This window comes from Camelina sativa, chromosome 18, assembly GCF_030686135.1.
Source record: "Camelina sativa cultivar CO46 ecotype springtype chromosome 18, ASM3068613v1".
NCBI classification, from domain to species: Eukaryota; Viridiplantae; Streptophyta; class Magnoliopsida; order Brassicales; family Brassicaceae; genus Camelina; species Camelina sativa.
Window position 1 is genome coordinate 3,564,979 of NC_141897.1, and position 23,993 is coordinate 3,588,971.

The following is a 23,993-nucleotide window of genomic DNA, read 5'->3' on the forward strand; positions in this document are numbered from 1 at the left end:
CAACAAATATGATAAAATTTAATATCAAATAAAGTAGAAAATAAACTAGATCACTGTCAAAAAGAAAAATAATTTTTTTTTTGTTGTAGATAAAAAAAATTCTTGGTTTAGAGCTTCAATGGTTCGTCCACACATGCATTCCAAGTCTCCAACTACAAGGTAGCTAAATCTGAAACATAAAATAAACTATCAATTATTTCAAGAGAATAACGATCATATGAAACGTTTCATTCTACCCTTTGTTGATTCAAAATCATTGATAATTGTTTCAAAATCCAAACTCTCCAAAATATCTTTTTCAATGCATAAAATTGCTAAACCATTCAATCTTTCTTGAGACATTGATGATCTCAAATAATTTTTCAGCAATTTTAGCTTAGAGAAACTCCTTTCCGCTGATGCTACTGTCACATGAGTGGTTAGTAAAAGTCGATAAGCAATAACAACATTTGGATAGCAACCAATATTTTTTACAAACTCAAGAACCTCAATAGGTGTCATAGCTTCATCCCGTAAAGTCACCTGCAATATTCTTAACTCAGAAAAAAAGTCATCCAAATCAACATCTGATAAACCACAATGATAAAATGTATTATGAAAATTAGTGCACCTTTCTCTTAATTCAATAGCATCAAGTGACTTTAGTTTCACTGAATTATATAAAAATCCAAAAACAGTCTCAAATGTTCTCATTTCCTCAAATCTACTTCTCAAAGAAGCAATTGTCATATCCACTACAACCAAAAAATATTCAATTTTAAAAGCATCCTCAGGTGTTTGAATTACTTCATCATGATTGTTCTCGTCAAACTGTTTTTTCTTAAACCTACGACGCTTACTTGGAAATACGACATCAACATCCATATCATCAGCAAGACCTTTAGCAATAGTCATACTTGAGCTAAATCCATCATTTCTATATTTCTCAAAAAAAGACATCAAACCTTCTACTTGCTTCATTGCATTATCAATACACATAGTTTTAGCTTGTAAGTTCTTACTCACCAAGTTAATAGCAAACAAAATGTCATGCCAAATAACCATGCCAAGTAAAAACTCAAAATTTTCAAGTGCATCTACCAAACTTTCAGTTTCACTCTTTGATATAGCATCATCACACAAAGTATATAATTCTAATAAAGCTGACCTTATTTGAGGAGTTTGATATCTTATAGCCTTGACACTTTTGATTCGACTCTCCCATCGAGTATTAGAAAGATTTTTTACCGTAAAACATGGAACATGCTTAAGTAAAACATTCCATCTTTTGGTAGAGCCTGAAAATAAAGTATATATGCGTTGCACAATCCCAAAAAAAGATACAGCTTTCAAGCAAGAATGTGCCATGTCACTAACAACTAGATTCAAGCTATGACAAGAACATGGCATAAACAATGCTTTCGGATTTATTTCTAGCATTCGCTTTTGAACTCCTTGGTGTTTTCCTTTCATATTAGAACCATTATCGTAACCTTGTCCTCTCACATCCTTGATATCAAGATCAAGTGACTTAAGAGCATTTTGTAATTCTTTAAAGAGGCCTAGTCCCGAGGTATCATCTACTTTCAGAAACTCTAAGAAATACTCTTCTATCTTTATCCTTTCAGTTGACATATTTACGCATCGTACTATTATACTCATTTGTTCTTGATGACTCACGTCGGGTGTACAGTCAAGGATAATAGAAAAGTATTTTGCCTCTTTAATAACACTTGTGATAGAGAACCTGACCTTATAAGCGAGAAGAGAAATCAGCTCATTTTGAATGTTATGACCAAGATAGTGATGATGTATCTCATGAGTTTGGATGCGTCTAATATGATCCTGCATAATCAAATCAAATTCAGCAATCATCTCAATCATCCCTAAAAAATTACCATTACTATCTTGATAAAGTTTATCAGTTGAACCCCGAAATGCAAGATTTCTTTTGGAAAGACATTTCACAACAGAAATTATTCTGTATAAAACTTGTCTCCAACGTTCTTTTTCTTTTGCAATTTCTTTTTGGAATTCTTTATCAATAGTTAGATTACTTTGAAATCTAACTTTTACATCATTCCAAATCCTCATATTAGCCATATGTTCCTCACTTTTCTCATGATTTTTTAGCCTATCACCAATATGTTTCCAATCTCTTAAACCTTCGGATGCTAATAAACTTAATTGACCATGAGTCTGAAATAACTTACAGCAAAAACAATACACCTTATCCACATACTTTGAGTAAACCAACCACTTTCGATCATCAGTTTCTCCATTACTCAACTTTCTAAAATAATACTTATATGCAAAGTGCCTTTTAGTTTCATCATCTATAGGGAACACATTATTTATATCTCTTTTCGGTCCTTTTTCAATCAACAAATCCCTTGTTTTGTTGTCAAGATTATTCCAATTTCTAGGATCATAGATATCGACAGGAGGAACAGGAACTGGTTCATCAACATTCAAACTTTCAGTATTAGGTGGATTCGACACATTCTCATGAGACTCATTCACAACATCATCTAATTTTTCACTTGAATGATCATGAGGATTCACACTAGGTTCTTCTACACTAGCACTCGTACTAGCTGCAGTTTTTTTTTTAACAAATTTATCCATAGATCCTCTTTGAGATTCTATAAATTGATCTTGTTCTTTTTTTCTCTTTCTTTTGTCATTCCCACACAACACCATGATTAAATAAAAAAAGGAACAATGTCACCTGGTACTAAGAGTTGTGTAGTGCACGTAAGAGAAAAGTCACTTTGTCGTCCACTCTTCCTGCAGCGTTTAAGATCCAGGGATGCCAGGCACGAAACTGCAACCTGTTTAAACTGATGATTGATGAATAAAAAAAGATGATTAGGTTGTTTTGTGAATTGTGATTAGTGAATTGTGAGCTAAAAGGATTTTTGATATGATCGGCGACGTCAACGGCGTGAATGTCTCAAAAGCCAACGATATTTTCTTATTAATTAAACAACTTTTTTTTGGGTCTTTTGATCTTAAACACTTATTTTTAATGGACCCTTTTTGTTCTAAATTTTTATTTGAGAGGCCTTTTTATTCTTTAATTTTTTTTTTATGAATTCACACCAAAAAAATTATTGGGCCCTTTTAATATTGGACCCTGGGCAAATGCCTACCCTGCCATGGGTCAGAGACGGGCCTGCAAATCAACATATATCAGCCACTCGTATTATCTTCTTTCCCAATCTTATACGAATTCAATTTTATCTTTTAATTGACAAATTGAGTTTTAACATTTGGATGATTTGAATCGTCTTCTTCCTCTAGATATCTTCAGAGAGATGCAGAATCTGTGAAATCGTGTTTTTTGGTTAGAAGAAATTATGGTGACGCAGATGTTTCAGTTGCCGTTACAGTACTGTGTTTCGAGTTTTTATTCTTCTTCCGGCGGCCAACGGAACTACGGTGTTTGTTCGCCGTCTCCGGTTGTTATTTGCAGTTTTAGTGGTAATTCTGATGATCGTTGGGTGAGGCGGAGTAAGAAGAATCGGAGATTCGGTAGTTTGATAGCTAAGCAGGAGAAAGGAGATGTTACGGAGATTCGTATTCCGGTTCCGTTAACGTTGGAGCAGGAAGAGAAGGAGAAACAAGACAGAGATGATGAAGATGATGAAGATGTATACGAAGAAGGAGAAGAAGTCGATCCTGAAGATCTCAAATACGTTAACGAGATCAAACGGGTTTGAGAGAATTTTTGGTTTTGCAGATTTAGCTGTGTGTGTGAAAATTTGTAGATTGTTGAAATTAGAATTTTGTGTGTGTGTTTGTGATTAGGTATTGGAGCTTCTCAGGAGGAATAGAGATATGATCTTTAGTGAGGTAAAGCTGCATTTTCATGGTTCTGTATTGGTTTTTAAGGATTGGTTTAGGATGAGATATTAAGTCAGAGCTTGGGATTTTTGTTGCAAACTATACAGGTTAAGTTGACAATCATGATTGAGGATCCAAGGGAAGTGGAAAGAAGGAGGCTGCTTGGAATTGAAGATTCGGAGACCCCAAGTAGGGATGACTTGGCTGAAGCCTTGGAGCAGGTTACTTTTTTGTTTTCTCAACATGCACCTTTTGATATTATTGCCTCGTCAATCTTGAATCTGCCTTTGCCTTACCATTAGTGAAATAGAATCTGTCCTCATACATGTACCTTAAGATAATTGTAAGACAAGGGAATACATATATGGTTTACAGTTCTAGGAGTGTTCATAGAATGCTATTGTGAATCAGTTGGTTTGGTCGTGTGGAGTGTGGTTGTTTTGTTCTTCTTCTTCTTCTTCTTCTTCTTGTACATCAAGGCTGATGTATAATTACGGCAGTTACTTGCAAGTTCTGCTCAACCAACCTTTCTTGAGTTGCATTCATGCTTGATCTGTTACATTTATGGTTTTAATGGAACATTTTGCTGCCTTTCTAAGATCTGAGCTTCGATAGAAAACTTTTCCAAGGCATATATGTGCTTGTGATAGAATTACTACTACCCATCATGATGTCAAGGTGTTACTTCAGCACACCAAGTTAAGCAGTTTTCTTTGTGTAGTTACAAGGGGTGATCAAGTGGCAATTTGGTGTTGGAAGTAGTTTTCTTTTGACATTAGTATGAAGATCACTAAAAAGGTTTTGGTGTGTTCTCACAGGTAAATGATGGGAAAATCCCTAAGGATCGTGCCACTCTCCGGATGCTTCATGAGGAAATGATGCGTTGGCCAAATTTAGAGGTACCTCTTATTAGTACCCCCACCATTTTTCTCGTTATAGGTGAGATTGGTAGAGAAAATTTGGTACCTTTTCGCCTTAGGCAATTTAAATCCATGATGAAACCAATCCTGTAAGCCTATAAACTTTCACATGTCCCAAATTTCGTGATGCATCCATTGAAATCATACACATTTGTTTATCAATATCTCTTCCTCAAGAAAATCAGACTCATAAGACATCCAGTTGAACTAGGCATGAAAGTTTCTGCTAAAAAACATAGAAAGCCTAATGAATTGGATATTTTGTCCCAAGTGGCAGTGTGCTGTTGGTACAAGACCTTTCATATCTTCATTTTAATTGATTGTGGTGATTCCTTTATCGGTGTGTAAATATGATTGAAGAGATCCCTTTTTCTTTGTGTAACTCGGTGGCTGCTAATATACATTTAGTTAATTAGCTTAGCAGAACTCTGTTTTAAGGCTTTATCTTCTCTATCGTAAAAGGTTGAGGTGTCAAAGAAGCAGCGAGGAAAATCAATGTATGCTAAATCCACAGACACCGGGATAGATCCAAAAGAAGCAGCCAAGAGACTTAACATAGAATGGGATTCAGCTGCTGCAATTGAAGACGCCGATGTCGATGATGAACAAGGAGTAGTAACCAAAGTCGCGGTTTGTTCCCAAATCTCTCTCAAACGATTTTACAGACTACTGATTTTACCTAGAATCCATTACTCTTTCTGTCTTTCATAATATTGCCAGCGTTCAGTTGTTGACAATGACATTTTGTGTTGTAACTTGGGATCTGATTGATATTTTTCCTGCCTTCTTAATCTGTTGCAGGGTTATGGAGCGTTGTACTTTGTATCGGCTTTACCAGTTATCATCGGTGTCTCTGTTGTATTAATCTTGTTTTACAATTCCCTTCAGTAGAGTCAAATCCATTTAGTTTTTGCACACCACCACCATCATTGATGTTTTGTAACTTAAGATCATGAAATAAATTTAAAAATTTTAAAGCACATTCTTCCTTATTCGTCGGCTTGTGGTCTACACAAACTTCAGGTAAAGTACTCCAAACCCTTTGGTAATATTATAATAAGTGTGGTTCGTGCGAGCATATCTATCATGATCTGATATTGTCTCAATCCTGGGCATAGTCTCATGTCAACGATGTTAAATAATTTTAAACCTTCTATTATTTGTTTATGTTTATAGTTATAAAGTCAATAACCTTAGGCCGAGACTAATACGCAGGACGCGGAAAGAAAGCTGGACGTGCAAATCATGACTCAGTGTAGCCACTATAAGCCACCAGACGTGCAATCCATGCTTACTCTTTGTGACTCTGTATAAGTATCCATCATCTCTTAGCCTTAATACTTAGCCATTTGTCATTTTCTTTTCTTACTAATTGACAATTCAGGTTGGAAAATAAAATGGTGGCTGCAGTTCTTCTGCCAACGGTTAGCTTCAGAGACGAAAGTTCTCGTGAGGATTGGCAAGTTCTAAGCAGAATCGATTCGAAGAAGAAGATTCTGGTCAAGCAAACGAGTATGATTCAATCCGAGAGAGATATATCCATGGACCCGAAATCAATCAGGTCGTTGTCTATGTCTGGTTCGATGAGAAGGAACGATAGCTTCGATATGGTTCTCTTACCGGCGATGTCACCTCCTAGAGATTTAGATTCGCCTATGCCTCTTCCGTTGCAGCCAGTTCGGACTAAATTTCTGAGCCGTAGCCTCCCAAACTCAACCGCTGCTTCTCCAAGACAACGTTCGGGTCTAATGCGGTCGCTCAAAAACAAGGAACAGGACTCATCTTCTGCGGCATACAAGAGAAGCAAATCTTGTGGGTCTACTAGCAAGAGACTCTCCCTTAAGAGGAACTCGTTCTTCATTAAAACCGAGTCGAACAAGAGCATCAGCAATAATAATACATTAGAAGACGGATTCAAATGCAACGCTCTGTGTTTATACCTCCCTGGTTTCGGTAAAGGAAAACCGATCAGATCATCACGGAAAGATGATTCTTCTTCCTTCACTCGAACTACCACAACGACGACATCATCGTCATCAACCATTACCGTTTCAAGAACCGTATCCGTCAGAGAATCCACAACCACTACCACAGTGATCTCAGCTCGAGCTTCAATGGAGAAATTCGATTGCGGCTCATATACTTCGGAATCCGGTGGAGAAGAAGGAGGAAATCACTTCTATGACTTACCGTCCGAGCTAATAAAAAGTGGTTCTGGTGATAACGACCATGACGATCCCGTTTCAGCGGCTTTCGTGTTTGACAAGGAACCTGTTGAGAAAGAGATCAAAGGTGTTTTAAAGGTTTCTGGTTCGAAAAACAGAAAATCGATGGAGTCTTCTTCACTGCGTCAGGTTCGATTCTCCACGTCATCACCGGTTTCATACCCTACGTCTCCGGTGATCTCTCCACGGTTGTTAGAAGCCTCCAAGAATTTCAATGCTTTCTTGGAAGCTCAAGCCGTTTGACTGATGATGGAGTCTTTAACTACGAATATATAATATAAAATGTAATATACCAAAGTCATGTCAAACATTTTCCTTTGGTAATATAAATTCCCAAAATTCAATATATGAATGTATTTTGTAGGCATGTCTAGTTTGATTTAGTCTCTCGATTGGTTTATGCAAAACTTCTTTGTTATTTGTAAAAATTAAACGTCAAAAACAAATGAAAAGTTTAATACCATTGGCGTGTACATTTTGCAAACATAGCTGTTGGATATGGGTTTCACCCAGCCTTAACAGGCCATCCGATCGGCCCATCTCAGGATTGGTCAATAAAACTAGAGGAAAGCGTTGACTAGCGGATACGCGATTCTGGGCCGAACAAGCTTCTAGAAGGGCCTAACTCGACATCCAGCCCGCTAAGCGACGGCCCTAACAGAGACGATCGCCATTTGCGGTACCACATCGACCCCAAAGCGCAAGGATAAAACGTCCCATCAGCTATAAATAGAGGCTCTCTAGCCAAAGAGAGAGGATATTCTGGAACGGGAGTCTAAACTGTTGAGTAGATTCTAGTTCTAAGTTTAGTAGCCTTCAAGCAAGAGTTCAATATTGTAATCAGTCGACCGACTCTATTAACTAATATTGTAAACTTGCCGATTTTCGACTATCTCAATACAAGTCCTTTGTTTCGCCCATTTTTGTTTATTATCCTTGATACAGTACCCGTACTCATTCAACAATAGCGTTTTAGGTAAACTGAAAAATATAATTCTATTAATTTAGGTTGTCAAAATTAACCAAAAAATGGTTCAATATTCTTTAAATTATGTTTTGCTTCACCGGGAATAGTAAGTTAGTAACCTAAACGCAAATGCAAAAGTAGCCAGGACCGGACTTATAAAGATGAGTTTCAATATAGGTTTAAATTTCATTAGACTCGGATCTGGCTAGAATCTGGCGACACATGTTTTGGCCAACCCAGTTTGGTCCTACCTTACAACGCTGTATCTATCTTGTAGAATCAGTTCTAAACTAGTCCAAATTCCATTATAAATTAGAGTTGGACAAGTTACAAGTACATATATTAATACAAATATAATTGTCTTTTTGTCTAAATCACGTACGTGGTTACTTTCTTATTAGGTTAGGTGGACGACGAATATTATAGGATTAGTGGTTTATAAATAGAAACTGTAGATTTGCAGAGAATATCACAGCTGCCACACGATCATGTTGTTTTCGACTACTTGTATTAAAATGTTGTACCCGACAACTTCAAAAACATTATAAATGGTTTAAGTCCGTTCATTACAAAACCCTTACGGAAAAATTTCCATTCACCTTACAAAACAAAATCAAAATTACTAAATTTTGTATGAATTGTAGGGTTCGTGAATGGTGCTATAGTTTTTTGTTTTTATGTATCTTGTTTGCATAGAATTAAATGCTGAACCGTCGGTGTGCATTCTCTCATTTTGTATGAATTATTAAAACGAAAAATGATTAAATGAATAATTGTTGTCGTTATTAGGAGATTTTAGTTGATTGGGAATAATTTGTTGAGCATTTGGGCACCAATGAGACTTTCCACTTTCCAGCCTTTGCGCAATTAACAACCACGAAACTTGGAAGGTCCCTCTTCGAGGGGTCTATCTTCTACACTTGTGTTTTCATCACAAATAATAATAAATAAATAAATAAATAAGTAAAAATTACCTTTTCTACTGCCATATTGAAAATAATCAAATAAAAATTTATGAAATTACTATTATTTGATGACCAAAAAATCTCAAAAGTATTTGAAGACGGAGTCTAGTGGAATACAAGTTATTTTCCCATAATGTTATAATATTTCACATTCCCATAGCAAATATTCGAGTATTTATTTAATGACTCAATTATAAGGAAGAAAATGAGGAAACTTTTGATTAATTAAGACGACAAAGATCCATTGGAGACCACAACAACTTTCACTAATTTATATAAATATAAAGAGGTTTAGCTTTGGCGGATCAGTGGTGCTTGGATATTTTGTTGGCGCTTGTTTTGAGATAATTGAACTTTCTGAAACGTTACGGAGGTTTTATGAGGAAGAGCACCTCCTGTCAAAACCTGAGCTCGAATTGGAGACGAATATGTATAAGGAGATTATTGGTGGACCCCGCAATGAATGAGTGAAGGAAAGTACTGTGTTTTGTTTCTTTACTTGTTGTGCAATTTACTGTGGTTGAATGAACTTATTTAGTTATCTATTTCGCCTTTGATGAAAAAAAAAAAGATATATATATATATATATATGTATATAAAGAGGTCACTTTTTCCAAATACAAATAACCAAAAATACTATATTAAGCCCATCAAAAAAGATGCTTATATACCAAGAGTCTGAGCTGTAATGATGAAGTCTATGATTCTATGAACCCATTTTATAATACAATAAAAGAATTTACTTAAAAAAAAAAAGAAGTCATAAAAATTGTTACATTCGCCTAAATATATTCTAAAGATTTACGTTACATTGCATATAATGAAAACATATCTTCTCTTGTTGTATTCATTGCCTTGTCCTAAGCAAGCGATCTCCAATCGTCCTGATCTCAAACGTCTTGACGGCGAGGCCAATATCGCGCATTGTGGTATCAAGAACGTAAGGATTGTTATCATGAACGATCCGGGTACCGTTATAAAGATGACGACAAGGCTCACGTCGCTGCGAGATCGAACCATGGTAGTGAAAATACCGGATTTGCTTTTCCGCTCTGTGGTATGTCTTCCCTTGTAGATTCTGAGACATGTGAACTCCAGTCGCAAATACATTACGCGGCTGAACCGCGTATTTCCTATCCCGTCTTGGTACTTTCTTCACATCTCTATACGCCAGTTTCTCAAACCCCCATTTCCTGAAATCAAAACACACATTCACGTATCAATCATCAAAAGAACAACAATACCACATAATGTGGATTACACTTTGTTGTTGATAAGAACACATAGCCAACACGGCAACACACTCTAGCTTAATTCTAATTCTGGTATCTAAAATCTAGAATCTTTGTAGACACAATCTTTAAAAATACACCCATCAAAATCAAATCAAACCCATTCTCGAATTGGTTTACATAAATTTGGAAATCTCAAAAAGCTAGAATCTTTGAAAACAACTCTCACCCACATGGACCACCACTGAAAGGAGACTAATGAAAAAAAGTGTTCCCAACCAAAAAAAAAACCTCTTTTCACATGTAAAAATGTTAACAGAATCTTATGCTCAATTTCACATACCCAAATCTACAATTCTATATGCTTAAAACACAAAATAGTTTACTAAAACAATGAATCAAATAAAAACCAAAACTTTCAAATTCCGGTTAAGATAAAAAGACTCAATTTGTTTACCTGTAAGTTCTGGCCGGACCATCACCGCCGTAACAAAGCTGACTACTCATAGGCATCTGTTCAATAGTAAACTGAGAATATCCTTTCAAAGATTCCATCACCGAAGAGATCGTCTCTTTGGCCGGAACATAAACAAACTCATCAACATCGAAAAAAAACACCCACTTCGCCATGTACCTATACCGATGCAAACAATCATTCACAACCATGAACTGGTTATGATAATACCCATCGAACCGTTCTTGCTCTCTTGTATCATGTACCGTCACTCTCCCTAACTCAATCCATGGCTTCAACACCTCAAACACTTCCTCTGAGATCCCACCGGCGTCGTGAAGCACAAAATGAGATCTTTCCCCGAAGAAACGAACATGGTAAGCGACCCATTCTCTGATTCGCTGCGGGCTTAAGTTCCCGTACAGAGACGAGCCGCAGTAGAGGTAATCGTATTTTGCTTTACGGTTCGAGTCGTAGAGAGAGAGATCGACGGTGTTCGGAGCTTCGACGAGGACGGGGATTGAATCGGTGATGTTCCGATCTGTGTCTCCGGTGGTTGCGTGGAGGAGAAGAGTACCACCGGTGTTTCTAGGGTTTATCACGGTGGTTTCTGGAAATGTACAGTTCACGACGACGGTTGTGTAAACCCTACCGTAACCCCAATCGGTTAAGATTTTAGTACCGTCGGTTAAAATCCGGTTATCGGATTGGTTTAACGGAACCCATTCGCATCGGTAAGTGGGACGAGCGTAGACGTGAAGCGGTTTAGATGATAAACCGATAACGGCGAACGTGTTAACGCCGCCTCTGTAAGCGTTCATCAACACGAAGTTATAAGCCGCCCAGCCGTAACCAGTAAACGTCCGTTTAATAACGCCGTTAGTTAACTCCGTGTCTTTTTCAGTTAACGGCTGTTTTGTAACGACGTTATCTAAAGTGGTGGTGGTGGTATTGACGGTGGAGTTGACGGCGGAGATGCGTGAGATGCAGAAACGGAGTTCGGAGGCGGAGATGGAGAAAGAAGAAGGGATGAAAGGGAGGAGGGTGGCTAGAGTGCAGAGGACGAGTAAAGCCATTAAAGCGAGTTTGAGCTCAGCTGAGAAGTTCCATAAGAAAGAGATGAGGAGGTTTTTGTCTTTAGTGTTTTGGTCTCTCTCTTTTGCCATTCTTCTTCTTCGCTGATTGAATCGTACGAAGCGAAGAGAAAGTGAAGCGACAGAGCAGAGAGATATAGACAGAGTAAGAGAGAGAGAGAGAAGTAGTAAAATTGGAGAATTTAACATTAATGAAGAGACTTAATTTTTTTTTTAATCTTATGTACATATTTAAATAATGGTTATTTAACTTATTATTTATAGAGAGAAAACAAATAAAATTGGAGAATTCAACAATAATGAAAAGTCTCCTTTTATAATTTTTTAGTATGAAGTAAATAATAATTATTAATGATTTTTTTGATTTTAAATATATTATTTAAATATATAAGTTAATTCTACATCATTTGACTGAAGTTAGTTTGAATTGTATGACTAAATTTTAATATTAATGATTTTATTGGTCTTAAATTTTATTATTTAAGTTAATTCTACATCATCTAACTGAAGTTAGTATGATTTGTATGACTAAATTTAATTAAATTTTCAGAGAATATGACTGTATAATTTTATAAGCGGTTGAAACAAAAAATTGACCTTTGAATAATTGATAACATTTTAGATGTGATTACTGATACTAGTTTATAATATTTAGAGTCTAATTTATGATAACAAATATTTTAGATGTGATAAAATTATATTTAAATATTAGTAAAATATATAGGTAAATTAATTCTTTGTGTAAAAAAATAGTAGTCATGTGAAAATTATTACTAAAAAAAACGAAAATTTATAAGTGACATTATTGGCAAACAGTTATATATTATTTATTTTCTTGTATTTTTTAAATTAAATATTGAAAGGCTTCAAATATAATTCTTTTGAGGAAACTTTATTCAACTTTTTAAATATAGCGAAGGAAGAAAACTATACATGTGCTAAACAGCATGTTATGCATTTTTTTATAAAGAGAAATTAAAGTTAATTTTTAATAAGCAGCCAAAATGAGTTAGATTGAGAGAAAATAAAAAAGGTTTTAGCTTTTTTTTTGCTTAACAGCTTTTCTTGTATTTTACGCTGTTTACAAAATCGATCCTCTAATTTCTGCAATAAGTCACAGCTTAATTAATAATGGAAAAAATGTCATCGAACTTTTAAATTGTGGTCATTTTAATCACGAACTTTAGGTAATGCTATTAAAAACATAAACTTCTGTTGGCTTACCATTTTAATCACCATATATTTGTTGACCACGACTAATTGGACATGATGTTAAATCCCTAAACGAAGCATTAAGCCGACGTTAAGATGTCGTTAATCCGTTTAACGGAAGTGCAAAACGACACCGTTTGAACCAGAGAAAACCCGATCAAAAACCCCAAATCGAATTTCCAATCCCTAATTTTCTCGTTTTCCCCATTATCCCTAATTCTCTATTTTCCCAATCGATTTCTCAGTTTTTATCTCCAATCAAAAACTCTTTATCTCATTCTTATCCAACAGATATGAGTTGCAATTCTGGGCAATCATGTAGTGAAAAGAAAGACCATGGATGCCATGGTGTTCCCTCGAAGTGTCATTGCGGCAAAGATGTTGTTCTCTACACATCGAACACGCAAGCAAACCCAGGAAGACCTTTCTTTCGCTGTCCAAACAGAGGAGATATATGTAATAGATTTGTTTTGCTTTTGTGTGTTTTCGAGTTTTGATTGAAGTTTTTGTTTTTCAGGACCATTTGTTTAAATGGGTTGAAGAATGTGTATACGAGGAGGTTGTAGATGCTTTACCAAAATTTTCCTTCATTGGCAGAGAGATTGAAGATTTGAAGGAAAGGATCGAAGAACTGAAGGAAGATGGAATGTTGATCAAAAGAGACACCAAGAAATGGAAATTGATGAGCTCAATGTGCTTGGTGTGTCTTAATTTTAGTGTCATTCCCATTGTGATGCTTCTTCTTAAAACCAAAAACCAGAAATTTGTACTTGGTTAGTAGAGTCTTTTGTATTCTGTTTCGAGTTTGTGGTAATGTGACTTTGTAATGGTAGGTTGACAATGAAAGACTTGTTTGACAATGTAATGGTAGTTTGGTAATGCGAGTCTTAAAACCAATTCTTAAATAGAACTTGTTTTGACAATAAACCAAAAAACTTGTCAACAAAACAAAACAAATCCTTGACAACATAGATATGTTCTACTTTGGTCATTGCCCTTATGAGAAAACAAAACAAAAAACTAGTTGGAACACTCAAACCATGATGCAAATCTACCAAGTCATTGCCCTTGTGATCCTTCTCCTTGTGATCCTTGCGGTTGTGGTCCTTCTCCTTGTGGTCCTTGCGGTTGTGGTCCTTGCATCTGTGCTCTTGACGCGTGTGCTCTTAAGACATGTGCTCTTGATCCTTGTGGTACTTGAGAAGATTGAGATCCAACCGGTACTTGATGAGATTGAGATCCAACCGGTACTTGATGAGGTTGAGATCCTTTTTGTCCTTCATGAGCTCCTTCTCCTTATGGTACTTGATGAGCTTGTGATCCTTGTTGTTGCGGTACCTAATTCAAGTGTATGTCAAAAAAAAAAATTGTAAGCTATGCTAAAAACTTGACAAAATAAACATATATTTGTAAGCTAAAAACCTGATATTTTCTTGGTCTCCCTCTTGGTCTCTTTGGCACACTAACAACTGTGGGATTTTTGCAACCTTGCTTGTTGTGGCCTTCTTGATGACAGTTAGAGCATATCATGATCCTTTTTTCCCTTGACATTTTCTTGGTATTTGAAGAAGATGAAGATTCATTTCTTCCTTTCCTCCGATCATGGTTAGAAGGCCTTCCTGGATTTCCTCTTCTCCATGGTGGTGGCAATACAGACAACCTATTCAATCTAGGTCGCAATGGCATCCCTTGCACAGGCCTAATACCATCAAGGTATGTCTCTCGCCACATTTTCTTTGTGTAGTAGTCAGAAACATAATCCTCAACCTTCTTTTTTTTTTCCTATTATCACACTTGCCGTATGAGAACATGAGATTCCAACCATTTGCCACTTCCTACATCCACAAGTTCTTGCATCTATATCAACACTATAACCTACACCACTCTCCCATACCTCATGTATGTTGTTTCTGGCCATATATCTTTTGCAATATTGGGCTCCAGCAATTGCTTTTTCAATCTCTGCATGAGCTCTTCTTGTAAACCGTGTCTTCAACCTATCAGCTATGATAAACCTCTTTGCATTTCTGACCATGTACTGTCTTCTTATATCCTCAAGCAAATCCAGCAAAGGCTTTCTCCTGGCTTGTCTAATAGTCCTATTGAATGACTCACTGAGATTGTTAAGATTGTCATTGCAATCTGTACCAATCTTAAAAAAAGCTCTTGACCAGGTTTTTGGATTTGTAAGTTGTAGAGTGGTGTATGCTTGAGAATTGTACTGCTTGAGTTCTGCCATATTGTCATTGAACTGCCCTGTGGTGTAGAGGTGTCATTGTAACCAGACCCAAACTTCCTGAGAGTTGTCTCAAGACCAAGTCTCAGTTATCATCGTTTTCTATCTCTACAACTGCCCAAGCAAGAGGCACAATCCTATTGTCCCGATCCCTTCCAACTGCAGCTAGAACATGCCCTTTTATATCCCATTTTAAAAAAGTTCCATCTATACCTATGATAGGTCTACAAGTTTTTTTCCATGTATCCTTTTGAGCTTTAAAACATATATACAACCGAAAAAACCTCTGTTTGCTTCCAACCACTGGCCCTGGAGCTGTCTCAATCTCAAATTCTAAGCCAGGGTTCTGATTCAATACCTCCCCTTGATAATCCCATATTCTTGCAAAGTGTGATTCATGACTATCCTTTCTTGCACTCATCACCTTGGTCTTCGCCTTTGCACACTGATCTGGAGTTACTTCTAAGTTATATTCTCTCTTAATCTCAGCAGCCATCTCGTATTTTGTAAGCTTAGGATTTACTCTAAGCCTTTCGTCAAACAAGAAAGCTATAGAAGACCTCTTCAACATCTTTGAATACCCTGACCTAACACATATATGCTCATTCACATAAACTCTAATTTGCATCATATGCTTCCTCTTCTCATATGAGCAATACACTCCCCAAGGACACTGAACACCATCCTCATCAACGTAGCAACACTTTGCACCAACCAAGAAAGCATTGGACCGATAGAGATTAATATCATACCTTGTCTTCAACGAGTACATCAACACGGCAAGCTTGAAGTCTTTGGGAGAGTTGTATGTCTTCTCCACGGCTAGCAAAGACTCTGGATCAGACCAATCTTTAGGAGCTGCCTCATCTTTGTCTTCTTCTTTGATCTCGTCTTTGTCGTCCGACGACAAAGGATCCGGTAGCTTGTCATCGTCCCATATATCATCCCCACTGTCGGAATCAGAACCACCTTCCTCTGTTCTAACCATCTCTGGGAAATCATCTTCGATGTTTACATTAGCAACTTCTTCGAGAGCCGGTTCTTCGACATTAGCTTCGTCATTTCCACCACCAACTGCGTCATCAACATCATTGCAATCCTCATCTCCAAACACCGCGCAATCATCTTCGCTGTCGTGCTCAACTATAGCCTCCACTTTGTCATCTTCATCACTTCCATCACTTCTTTTTTTACGTTTTCCACGCTGACGTGAAGCTCCAACATTACCTTTCTTTCCTTCAGCTCCAACAACAGATTCAGATACACATACCTCACTACCTCCATCTCCGACATTAGAATCTGCAACTGCAACGTCTTGCGGTGGAGGTGGAGCTCCATCTTCAACTCGAGCCTCTTCATCTAATGGGTTTCGATCAAACACAATTAGACTCCGTGATTCATCTTCTGGTGGAGGTGGAGTTCCAACAAATGATATCACACCTTTATTTCTCACTTTCGGCATTTGGCACTGAGAAATCGATTGGGTTTGAGGAGAAATATCAAATTGGGGAAATGAGAATTAGGGATTTGGTTTTCAATGGGATCGATTTGGGGATTTTTTGTTCTGTTTCTCTCGTGTTCAAACGGTGTCGTTTTAACACTAACGGAGAAGATTAACGACATATTAACACAGGCTTAATACTCCGTTTAGGGATTTAACGTTATGTCCAATTCGTCATGGTCAACAAATATATGATGATTAAAATAGTAAGTCAACGAAAGTTCATGTTTTTAATGATCTTATCTAAAGTTTATGATTAAAATGATCACAATTTGAAAGTTCGTAATTTTAATAACATTTTTTCTAATTAATAATGTATCATCGACCTTTTTTTGTAAAGTTTATAGTAACAAATCAAAATTTAGTAAAACGGACTCTTGCTTCTTCTTTTTTATTTCCTTTTACCGACGTTGACACGGTATGGGACTTTTGCTCTGTGGCAAACCATTATATTACACGTCATCAACTACGAACGTGTATGACACGTGTCAGCTTTCTGACCTGCCATGTAAATTATTACTATAATATAATTATTATTCGTTTCTTTATTTATTTTACTTTTTTGGCATAGCAAACGGTCGAAAAAAGGAGGCTAGTCGGCTACTGTTTTCAGAATCTCGAAGACTACTCAATCATCATTATCCTTTACGTATAAATAAAATAAAATAAAACATATAAAAATTTTAGTTCAAACAAAAAAAGAAGAGATAAAAAAATATTTATGTACTTTGTCGTGTCATTTCTTACATGGAGTCTCATTGGTACTGTTTTTTTCTTCTTCTTTTCCTTAGCAACGGTTGCTTTTTTTGTTTGGTCAGATTTACCAGTGACAAACAAAACAATAGTAGAATTATTATTACTTACATTTTCGTTACTTTTTTAACACCTAATTAAGGTTTTAAGTAGATGTTGCAGATAAAATAGACTAATTCGTTATTTGTTTATTCAACTCTATTTTTCAACTAGATAACAATTTATTCCAACCTTAATTAATTTATTTATATGAAAAATGGTTCATATGGTCTACAACATAATATGTATGTTCTTTGTCCTGTCATTACTTACGAAGTTACATGGAGCCTGGTTAGGACTGTTTTCTTTTTTACCAAATGTAAAGTATTCTTTGTTTGGCTGTTCAAATAAACAAAAACAAATTTACCAATGGTTTTATTTTCTTGACAATGATAACATTTTTAACAAAGATTAATGACATTAACAAAGGTGGGCAAGCGTAGGTAGGCCTTAACAAGAAAAATATGACACTTGTCTCATAATCAGAGCCAATGTGAATGGAAATAAAATACAAATCAGGGCCTAAAAGTGTGATGATGTGAATAATGGGCCTTATTTTATCACTATACTATATACAGTACTTTGGTTTATAAAAATTTCATGTGTTAAGCAAGTAGTTTATGTTCTTTACAACAGGAGGAATCCATCCACAACAGAACCATTTTCTCTATTTTGTTTGTAAGATGATTTTGAAAAGGGGAAAATATAGTTCTAAACTATAGTAATTACAAAATTAAGCTTATGATGATTGATGGTACGATTTAGAATGGACAGATCGAGGATAGAGTATATGATTAGCTCAACAACGATAAGAAAGAAAACCACAAAGTGAACACAAGTGTTCTATATAATATTACACGATAAATAAACCTCTGCAATTGATTAGATCTCCAATGATGATGATTTTAAACTTAGCTTTTATCAATGGATGTAAAAATGATGAAATACGTCATTATGTGCCATCATTATCCCCCATGACTCGATTTTTTTAATTTTAAAACTGTACCATAATTTAATTTTCATATATAATTTCGTTCATGTCGGGCTTTATACATTTTTTTAAAAACAATAGTTCTGATAGTTATAAATATATTATTTAAAAGTATCGTAAATTTGATCTTAAGAAAAAGAAATAAAAAGTGTAAATTGTCTTTCATCGAACAACCATCACCGATAGATAAGCTTGTCAAACTCATCGATAAAAAAATACTAATATATATAACGGGTTAAATACAATTAGTTTGCAACAAAGCAAAATCAAGGATGGATTTCATAAAAGTTAATTTTATTTTTAATTTGGAAATAAGAATTGCATGATGTTTTGAAGAAGATGGGGTCTAGGCGTCTAGCTAACAAAGCTTCTTTTCATATTTTTCTTCCAACTCAAAAGCTAATAAAATTTGTTATCAACTAATTAAAAAAGAAAAACAATATATAAAAAAGTTTCATTGATAATCTATACCACATGACATTGCTTCCCAACTTTTTAGCACATGCTATGTGTGATCTCTCTTCTTTACATTATTCCCCATATCCCACAAACTATCACCTTTTAACCTCAAAAAACAATGAAACAAACTTAAAATAAATACCAACACTCATATATATATATAATAAATTCAGAGCAGAATCACACACACAAACACCAAAAAAAAAAAAAAAAAAACTTTTGTACAAATATCAATACCTAAAGTTAGGACCTCAAAACCTAAATATCACATGGTAGATATAGTACTAACAATGTTGACAAAAAGAAAAGATATAGTACTAAAATACTATAACACATAAATATTATTTAGTTACATAAATTAAAGCCAATGTGACAACAAACAACAATGATCCTTTTTGCCTATAAAGCCGCCATGGCAGTACACTCGTGATGCCTCGGACATGTGATCAAGTGGTCGTTAGTTAAACCGGCGGCTTGCATTAACGAATGTATAACCGTCGGACCAACGAACCTAAACCCACGACGAACCATGTCTTTGCTTATGGTCTCCGATTTCGATGTCTTAACCGGAATCTTTTGGCATGATGTGTATTTTGTGGTGACCGGTTTATGTTTCATAAACCCCCAAATGTATTTGTTGAATGACCCGATATCTCTTTTCACCTATACAACAAAACTCAAATAATTTTACTTTAGAAATTTTTTGACAATTTAATATGTATATATTGTGGTAACCAAACTAATATATATACACCTTGAGAATTTGTTTAGAGTTGTCAACAATTGCACGGACTTGGCTAATGTCAATGCCATAGTCGTTGACTATTAATTGTATTTTCTTCTCGTTGAAGTCTGCGACCAACTCTGCTTCGAAACCAGAGAAAGCCTCTCTGTAAAATCAAAGATTGAGTAAGACCAAAAAAATTTACAAGAAAAGTAAAAAAAGTATCAAAACTTTATACGAAAAATTTTGACTTTGATTTGGGGGTTTCTTGAAATTTCTTACCTTAAAGTGTTTCTTCTCTTTAAAACCGAAGTCCAATCTGACCCGACCTGAGCGCCGGTTAACACCAAAAGCTCAAATAGTAGTCTGAAAAAAAGATTTGAACAGTAATTATAATTAATAATTAGTTTTAATTATTATAAAATTTGGTTTTATGTATGGAAAAAATGAAAATTTTATTTACTTGTCTTCATGAACTGGGACTCCCCATTCCTGGTCATGGTAAGCGACATATATTGGATCTGTTGAAACAAATCAAAATTTTGGATCAAATTAATTAAAGTTGAGTTATAATGGATGGTAAAGAAATTTAGGTTTTCTACTTTTCTTGTTGAACAAGGTAATGTTTACATACCTGAACTTGTAGTGATGAAACTGCACCTCTTCTTCTTCTCATGCTCAAGGGTTACGGTTTTCTCGTTCGATTTTACCGATTTGATCCTACCGTAATGAGATATTTTCTTCTTTCTCTCTTCTTGTTTCATCGCAACCTCTTCTCTTCTTGCAGCTGCTATACTTCCAGGCTGCTTCTGAACGATTGGCATGGAAATAACCTCTTTGTAGCCACCATCACTGTTGTTCTCTGGCGATTTCACCGGTTTAGTCACCGGTCTAGACTTTTCAGAGCTAGACCTAAGTAATTCCTTGCAAGAACCGGCCGATTTTCTCAAGGATTTTGAGTTGGGAGACAAAGGAGGAGAGATTAGAGAAATTTGTCTTGGTGAGGGTATCTTTGATGCAATTGAAGTCAAAGGCTTAGTAGGAGACTTCTTGAGTGAGTTACGTCGGTCTAATGTCGGAACTTGGTTCGATTTCGGTTGAAGAACTGGACGACCGTTGATCTGGGAAATGTTTTCTTGGCTCAGGTTTTTTAATTTTGAGGAACACATTTTTTTTCTTTTTTTTTTCTTTTTTTTTGTTTTTCTTGTACGTCTATAGCTTTTGTGTTCTTGAAGGATGATGATAAATGAGATGAAACAAAGTTGAGATCTCTAAAAGGGTTTTTATATGTGGGAAAAGAGGATGATGATGAGTTGTGGGGCATCGATATTAATAAGTGCTAGTGGGCAACTCATATTTAATGTATGCACACTAATTAGTTAAGGTTTTTTGGACAGAAGAGACTCTGGGATTGTGTTTAATGATGTTTGTAGGGTTTGATTAGGGTTTTAATTAATTAGGGTTTGGGGGTGAAAGAGAAGTGGGATCATTTAGGAACATGGTGGGGTGAGAAATGTAATGCAATTCCAGAATAGCCTATGGCTTAGGGAAGTGCTATTCTTAGGACAAGGACACCACATTCTTTTTTTCTTTTTACCTTATCTCATATTTATATATATCTCGACAGTCTTTTTTTTTTTTTAATCTAATCGCTTGATATTATCTTCTTTACAGACGAACTGATTACATTTTTTTTTTACATTGAAAGACATATTGGTTACATATTTCCCAAATTATTTTAGAAACCGTTTCGAAAAAAATTAAAGAAAGGTAAATTTCTTTTTTACTTTCTCATAAAATCAATGCTAAAATGGATTAGTTAGCACGTAGTGACTATATTTACATGCATTTTTTGTAAATAATATTCTCTTGTTTTGCTTTTCGTACGTCTCATTAATATAAAGTGTTGTTGACAAAAAAAATAAAGAGTTTAAATTTTCTTCAACCCATTTATAGTCTAAAAAAAATAACGTCTTGATTCATTGGTAAAAAGAGATAGGATCCGAGTAGTATTAGCTCCGGAGATTCAAAATTTAATATGGTTTCCTCCCGATCCTAGAAAATTAGTTTTTGGGCATGAAAAAGCTTTTAGAATCACTCTTCAATTATATATAAAAAAAGTTGAAAAAAAAAATCCTTTATGTGCCATTTTTTTTTTGGCATTTCTTAAGAATTGTATCCAACCAATAAATTAATAATGAATGCATCAGCTACGCTTGTTTACGCCATGGTTAGACAAAAACTAGAAGATGTTTGAAACCTTAAATTGAATTTTACGCTAGTTTACGCCATGGTTAGACAGACAAACCACATCTTTATAACTTGTTCGTATCTATGGTCTTCCATATCTTGAAGATATAGCACTTAGTCGATTATGAACATTCTTGTCGATGAACTAGTTCAAAGTTCATTATTTTAAAAGTTTACATTCAAGTTCTTCTTTTATAGTATGAGAAATGTTTGTACAATGTATTATGGTATTGTGTGATTCGTTATGAATGATGATTAGCAATTTTGTCAGCGAGAAGAAAGAAAGGGTCCTTCTCTCACTTTTGCCTTTACTGTTAATATTGCAAGTGCCTAGTTATTTTAATTCTGAGAGAGACCTTTCATTTAAGATCCAGCTTGACAATTTGATCACAATCATATCTTTTTTTTTTCTCCTTCTTATTACACCTATGTTCGGGATAGATTTCCCAAATCAACCAAACAATGTTCATCGACAAGAAAAATATTCGTTGCGTGTGATTGTGAATAGTAAATTTCTGTCAATTCATGAGTATTTCCGTGAGAAAAAAAAAAACAAAAATGAAAGAAGTTTGAGGAAAAAAAAGTCACAAATTAAAAAGTTTCAAAAACATTATGAAGCTAATTACCCCTTGAATTTTAAAGTTTTAGACCAAATCGTATATATTCTTTCAAGTAAGAATCATTTTCATTAATTCAAAAGAAAACATTTCATTCGTTTCAAATAAGTTTTAAAGTAAGAGGCGTTTTTGTGTTAAAATAAACATGTTTTTAGTGACATAATGAAAATCATAATATATTTTCTTAATTTGTTTGGATTATACTAATCATGGTGAAACAAAGGAAATATCATAAGTTAACTATTAAGAAGAGATAACATCGCCATTGTCATTTAGCTACATACAACCTACAAGACATTATGACAAGTACTTATCTAGAATAAGAAACTAGTACAATACTAAAATGATTAGTTATACATATTAAATGATAAAGAAAAAAAAGAGATGTGGCATACGAATAAATTGGTCCCAAGATTCAAGCTGTGTAACAATGGACCAGCTTCCAGCTTTTTTTTTGTGGAATCTCATCTTTTAGCTAACTAAAGCTTACATATAAGCCTTTATCTACATATATATATGGTCCTTCAAGATTATTTCATAATTAAAAGCTTTTAAGAATAAACGCCAAACATATGATTACAAATTAAAGTAGCTATAACTGATGATCCATACAATTATTTTAATACACTGATTGTATAGTATGGATATAAAACTATGTACTCAAACATCTTATATAATATGAAAAGGTTTTTCTCAGCTTTTACTGAGAAGATGACATTTGGCATGTTATCTATCTAACACATGTCTTCTTTTGTTGTTGGGACATAATTAATTCATTTGTATTTGAGTCCTAAGTAATTAGAGACCCATAAAACAAACAAAAAAACTATTTAACATTTCCTTTTTCTCTTCTTCAATAAGAACCCGTTGTAGACCCTTATGATCTAAAACCACCATTTATCAGTTTGTGGTTTCATCCTAAGAAAAAAATTGATTATAATTTATTTTGAAATTCTAAATATGGGTTTCAGTCTTATGTATGATTCAGGACAAAGCCGGATTTTAGATTATGTATAAAATTTATTTCTGGGTTTCAATCTTATAAATGATTCATCATGGACAAGAAAAGATTCTAGATTATGTTAGACTGTGGGATGTTTATGTGTTCTCAAAATTCTCTTATAAATTCATAAATTTTAGATTTTCATGTCTCCTTAGTTTTTGGCCTTTAATCTTATATAATCTAATGGTGGGATGTTTTCTGTAAGTAATATTAAAACTTACAAATTTTTATTCCATAAAAGTAGAATTCATTCCGTTTTCCATGAAATTAGAATTCAATCCTTAAGTACTCTCCTTTTAAAATAAAATTTCAGTTATTATTGTTTAATTTCAGTCATTAGGTTCCTATAAAGAATTATATTATTTTTATATATCTTTCCAAATTTCAATATGTATTCTTGAAGAACTTTAAAATTATTTTTGCAGGTTTTCGTGTTTGTTGTTCACATTAGTACTACATAGAAAAAAATTACGTGAGAATGTTTGACAAATTTATTTATTCATTAGAGTGTTTATGTATGTCT

The 23,993-nt window shown here is 34.7% G+C and overlaps 5 protein-coding genes and 1 pseudogene across 6 annotated transcripts; 2 read left to right on the forward strand and 4 right to left on the reverse strand.

Moving 5' to 3' along the window:
- Positions 1 to 518: 518 nt before the first annotated feature.
- Positions 519 to 2,607, reverse strand: LOC147921466 (uncharacterized). Its single transcript, XM_087497698.1, has 3 exons — positions 840 to 2,607; positions 611 to 734; positions 519 to 522 (listed from the first exon to the last, which is right to left on the reverse strand). Exons 1-3 carry the CDS (start codon positions 2,605 to 2,607, stop codon positions 519 to 521), a joined length of 1,896 nt encoding a protein of 631 aa, XP_087353824.1.
- A 530-nt stretch (positions 2,608 to 3,137) lies between these two features.
- On the forward strand, positions 3,138 to 5,728 carry LOC104760499 (ycf3-interacting protein 1, chloroplastic). The gene is made up of 6 exons (XM_010483436.3): positions 3,138 to 3,698; positions 3,793 to 3,837; positions 3,936 to 4,049; positions 4,647 to 4,727; positions 5,211 to 5,378; positions 5,550 to 5,728. The coding sequence occupies exons 1-6, from the start codon at positions 3,342 to 3,344 to the stop codon at positions 5,637 to 5,639; spliced, it is 855 nt and encodes a 284-aa protein (XP_010481738.2). The 5' UTR covers positions 3,138 to 3,341; the 3' UTR covers positions 5,640 to 5,728.
- Positions 5,729 to 5,732: 4 nt separating this feature from the next.
- LOC104760497 (uncharacterized) lies at positions 5,733 to 7,319 on the forward strand. Of its 2 annotated transcripts, XM_087498182.1 has the most exons (3): positions 5,733 to 5,771; positions 5,964 to 6,062; positions 6,133 to 7,319. In XM_087498182.1, the coding sequence occupies exon 3, from the start codon at positions 6,146 to 6,148 to the stop codon at positions 7,214 to 7,216; it is 1,071 nt and encodes a 356-aa protein (XP_087354308.1). In that variant the 5' UTR covers positions 5,733 to 5,771; positions 5,964 to 6,062; positions 6,133 to 6,145; the 3' UTR covers positions 7,217 to 7,319. The 2 variants fall into 2 exon arrangements, with proteins under 2 accessions (XP_087354308.1, XP_010481737.1); XM_010483435.3 differs by lacking the exon at positions 5,733 to 5,771 and having other exon boundaries at positions 5,971 to 6,062; positions 6,159 to 7,319.
- A 2,303-nt stretch (positions 7,320 to 9,622) lies between these two features.
- Positions 9,623 to 11,976, reverse strand: LOC104760496 (galactan beta-1,4-galactosyltransferase GALS2-like). The gene is made up of 2 exons (XM_010483421.3): positions 10,595 to 11,976; positions 9,623 to 10,098 (listed from the first exon to the last, which is right to left on the reverse strand). The coding sequence occupies exons 1-2, from the start codon at positions 11,872 to 11,874 to the stop codon at positions 9,753 to 9,755; spliced, it is 1,626 nt and encodes a 541-aa protein (XP_010481723.2). The 5' UTR covers positions 11,875 to 11,976; the 3' UTR covers positions 9,623 to 9,752.
- Positions 11,977 to 14,063: 2,087 nt separating this feature from the next.
- LOC147921467 (uncharacterized) lies at positions 14,064 to 16,595 on the reverse strand (annotated as a pseudogene).
- Positions 16,596 to 19,005: 2,410 nt separating this feature from the next.
- LOC104760495 (uncharacterized) lies at positions 19,006 to 21,183 on the reverse strand. The gene is made up of 5 exons (XM_087498183.1): positions 20,235 to 21,183; positions 20,064 to 20,121; positions 19,883 to 19,966; positions 19,631 to 19,766; positions 19,006 to 19,539 (listed from the first exon to the last, which is right to left on the reverse strand). The coding sequence occupies exons 1-5, from the start codon at positions 20,767 to 20,769 to the stop codon at positions 19,276 to 19,278; spliced, it is 1,077 nt and encodes a 358-aa protein (XP_087354309.1). The 5' UTR covers positions 20,770 to 21,183; the 3' UTR covers positions 19,006 to 19,275.
- Between the last annotated feature and the right edge of the window lie 2,810 nt (positions 21,184 to 23,993).

Excerpts from the sequence above, each read along its gene's own strand:
- LOC147921466 (XM_087497698.1), bottom strand. The coding sequence starts at position 2,607 with ATGGATAAATTTGTTAAAAAAAAAACTGCAGCTAGTACGAGTGCTAGT. Across the intron at positions 735-839 it reads TGTTGATGTCGTATTTCCAA|TGGATATGACAATTGCTTCT; the intron begins GTAAGCGTCGTA and ends TTTTGGTTGTAG.
- LOC104760499 (XM_010483436.3), top strand. The coding sequence starts at position 3,342 with ATGGTGACGCAGATGTTTCAGTTGCCGTTACAGTACTGTGTTTCGAGT. Across the intron at positions 3,699-3,792 it reads ACGTTAACGAGATCAAACGG|GTATTGGAGCTTCTCAGGAG; the intron begins GTTTGAGAGAAT and ends GTTTGTGATTAG. Across the intron at positions 3,838-3,935 it reads GAGATATGATCTTTAGTGAG|GTTAAGTTGACAATCATGAT; the intron begins GTAAAGCTGCAT and ends CAAACTATACAG.
- LOC104760497 (XM_087498182.1), top strand. The coding sequence starts at position 6,146 with ATGGTGGCTGCAGTTCTTCTGCCAACGGTTAGCTTCAGAGACGAAAGT.
- LOC104760496 (XM_010483421.3), bottom strand. The coding sequence starts at position 11,874 with ATGTTAAATTCTCCAATTTTACTACTTCTCTCTCTCTCTCTTACTCTG. Across the intron at positions 10,099-10,594 it reads GGTCCGGCCAGAACTTACAG|GAAATGGGGGTTTGAGAAAC; the intron begins GTAAACAAATTG and ends TTTTGATTTCAG.
- LOC104760495 (XM_087498183.1), bottom strand. The coding sequence starts at position 20,769 with ATGTGTTCCTCAAAATTAAAAAACCTGAGCCAAGAAAACATTTCCCAG. Across the intron at positions 20,122-20,234 it reads TTTCATCACTACAAGTTCAG|ATCCAATATATGTCGCTTAC; the intron begins GTATGTAAACAT and ends TTGTTTCAACAG. Across the intron at positions 19,967-20,063 it reads GTCCCAGTTCATGAAGACAA|ACTACTATTTGAGCTTTTGG; the intron begins GTAAATAAAATT and ends TCTTTTTTTCAG.